At 56.2% G+C, this 2,200-nt stretch overlaps 2 protein-coding genes across 2 annotated transcripts; both read right to left on the reverse strand.

The window, feature by feature from the left end:
- Window positions 1–24: 24 nt before the first annotated feature.
- Window positions 25–283, reverse strand: SPRG_18496 (hypothetical protein; the record flags this gene model as incomplete). The annotated part of the gene is made up of 2 exons (XM_012357958.1): window positions 25–182; window positions 231–283. Coding segments are annotated over 2 exons (211 nt in total), but the record flags the coding sequence as incomplete, so codon positions are not given.
- Window positions 284–992: 709 nt separating this feature from the next.
- On the reverse strand, window positions 993–1,776 carry SPRG_18511 (hypothetical protein). The gene has a single exon (XM_012357959.1). It carries the CDS (start codon window positions 1,737–1,739, stop codon window positions 1,074–1,076), a length of 666 nt encoding a protein of 221 aa, XP_012213349.1. The 5' UTR covers window positions 1,740–1,776; the 3' UTR covers window positions 993–1,073.
- Window positions 1,777–2,200: the final 424 nt, after the last annotated feature.

Raw genomic sequence — 2,200 nt, forward strand, 5'->3', positions numbered from 1 at the left:
TCATGCTGTTGGCTCATAAACGACCTTCCTCGACCTCGGGCGTCCACTCTTTTGGTCGGTACATGCGCGTCGGCTCAGGGTACTTGTGCTCGTCGGCCTCGTTGTTGTCATCGCTCAGGCAGCAGCCTTCCGCAAGCTTGTACTTGGAAGCTTCGAGCTGGCGGCTCGAACGCAACGAGTTGCTACGGTCCAGTGAGGCTGGCTTGGTCTTGAGCGGAGCGCCTTGATACCTCCGGGCGAGGGCGGGCCCTTGGGACGAGAGCGCCCGGCGGCCGACGCTCATCGCAGAGATCGAGAGTCCTTCCATCGAGTTTAGAGATTCACTTGTGCTCAAATGCAAGGGACAAGTTGGCGATGGAAACGCCCGCCCTGTGAATAGCTCTGAAACTCACCACCACGATATACGCGATAGCGACCAACATAAGTTCGCACCAACCGAGGCACCGCCCAAAGCCAGTCCAGCTCGCACTTGCGTGAGTCATCGTCTTTTGGGTCGAGAACGCCACTCGCGGTGCCGCCATCTTTCTTCTCTGCGAACTCGAAAAGACAACAGCCCCTGTTGTGGGTACTGCCCATGCGCTCCACACGACACGTGCTTGCAGGTGTGCTTACATTTCAAGTTGAAGCTGAGCAATGAAGTCACCCCAGGTAGGTCTGGGGTGGCTTCTTGTAGCACGTCATATTCCTTCACTCTTCATTTCCATTCTCCACGATCTCGAGCGACATCACGCCCTAGACTCGATGGTGAATTGCTCTTGTTGAATCGACGCCGTCATGACTCATAATACGGGCCCTTTGGGACACACTCGCTTCGAGGCACCGCACGGAAACGGTTCGACAGCGACAATAGCTTACATGTACGATCGTCCGCCACGCAACCAAAACTCTCCACACGAAGCGCCCTTGTCTCGAAATCAAGGTGCATTGAATCCTAGAGCCACCAGTGTATCCATCGTGCTCAGCGATGTGGATGACGAGGCAGCTTCTCCAACACACACACGTCAACGCACATGCTTCGTCGTTTATTTTTTGGCAACAGAGGGTAGACACTACTACTACAAGTGGCAAGCGCCTTAGACAGCCTTGGTGGGCGCGTCGAGGGGCACTGCGAGGGCAATCGACGCGCTCTCGTCGACGTCGTCCGTCATGCGGGGCGTCTCCATGAGCTCAAACTTGGTCGTTGGCGTCCCAGCGCTCTCCACGATCAAGAGACGGGGACCCGTCGAGTGCTGGTACGTGCCGACGATAAGCGACACAAAGAGCGTCATGGCCACAAACACCGCCATCGTCGAGCTTGCACGCAGCGCATCACAGTTGACGCTGCAGAGAGCGCGAACCTCCAAGTCTACCTCGTGCTTACTACTGCCGCACACGTGGTTGCTTGCATACGAGTTGGCGAGTGACGCGTTGGCAGCGAGTGTGAACACCAAGCTCGCGAGGTTGAGCGCGAGCACGATTGGCCGATGAGCCACATAACGTGCGGTGCGGTACGCAGCGGCAAAGGCACCGCCGGTACTGAGCACAACTACGATGAGTGTCGCAGTCAACGAGAGCTCGAGCGCGTCCATGTCGCTAATCTCTTGAACATATGCACTGCAAAACGTCGACTGCATGTAGCGGCCGGCGCAGGTCGTCGCGAGTAGTGCGAGCATCGCCGTGAGGCCGTGGAGGCCGACCGGGAGGCACGGGCACAAGGCGATGGCGCGAAGACGTGCGGTGATGGTCGAGGCTGCGAACATGATTGCGTGTTGAGAGCAAATGGCAAACTGGTGTCTTGAAAGGCAAAGTGGTGGTTTGATAGGCAAAGTGTTGGTTTGAAAGGGGTGTACCTATATTCGTACAAGGCACGGGCCCCTGAAACGGAAATCTAGCGCCCTAGCTAGACAGGCCGCAAGGGTATCTTTAGAATGATAGATTTGGATGTGCTGGCAAGGTTGGCAAAGCACTCGTATCTATCTTCGTGTCCCGTCGGGCCGTTGTTGAGTGTACCTCGTAGACACCTATTTACGCCGATTCGTGGCTAGACTTTCTTTCGCTTTTCTCAGGCTAAAAGAGATGTGACAGAGAGAGAGGGCGTTTCAAGAGCCCAGTGGTAGTGTAGGTCGCTATGCGAGACGTTCTCAATGCTACCGTGGAGGGCGACACCGCTGCTCTTTCATTCCACAGCGTCATCATCCTCGCACTCGCTTCAACTATCTCT

Source organism: Saprolegnia parasitica (assembly GCF_000151545.1).
Source record: "Saprolegnia parasitica CBS 223.65 unplaced genomic scaffold supercont2.1265, whole genome shotgun sequence".
Lineage (NCBI taxonomy): Eukaryota > Oomycota > Saprolegniomycetes > Saprolegniales > Saprolegniaceae > Saprolegnia > Saprolegnia parasitica.

Coding starts and splice junctions, on each gene's coding strand:
- SPRG_18511 (XM_012357959.1), bottom strand. CDS start 1,739: ATGTTCGCAGCCTCGACCATCACCGCACGTCTTCGCGCCATCGCCTTG.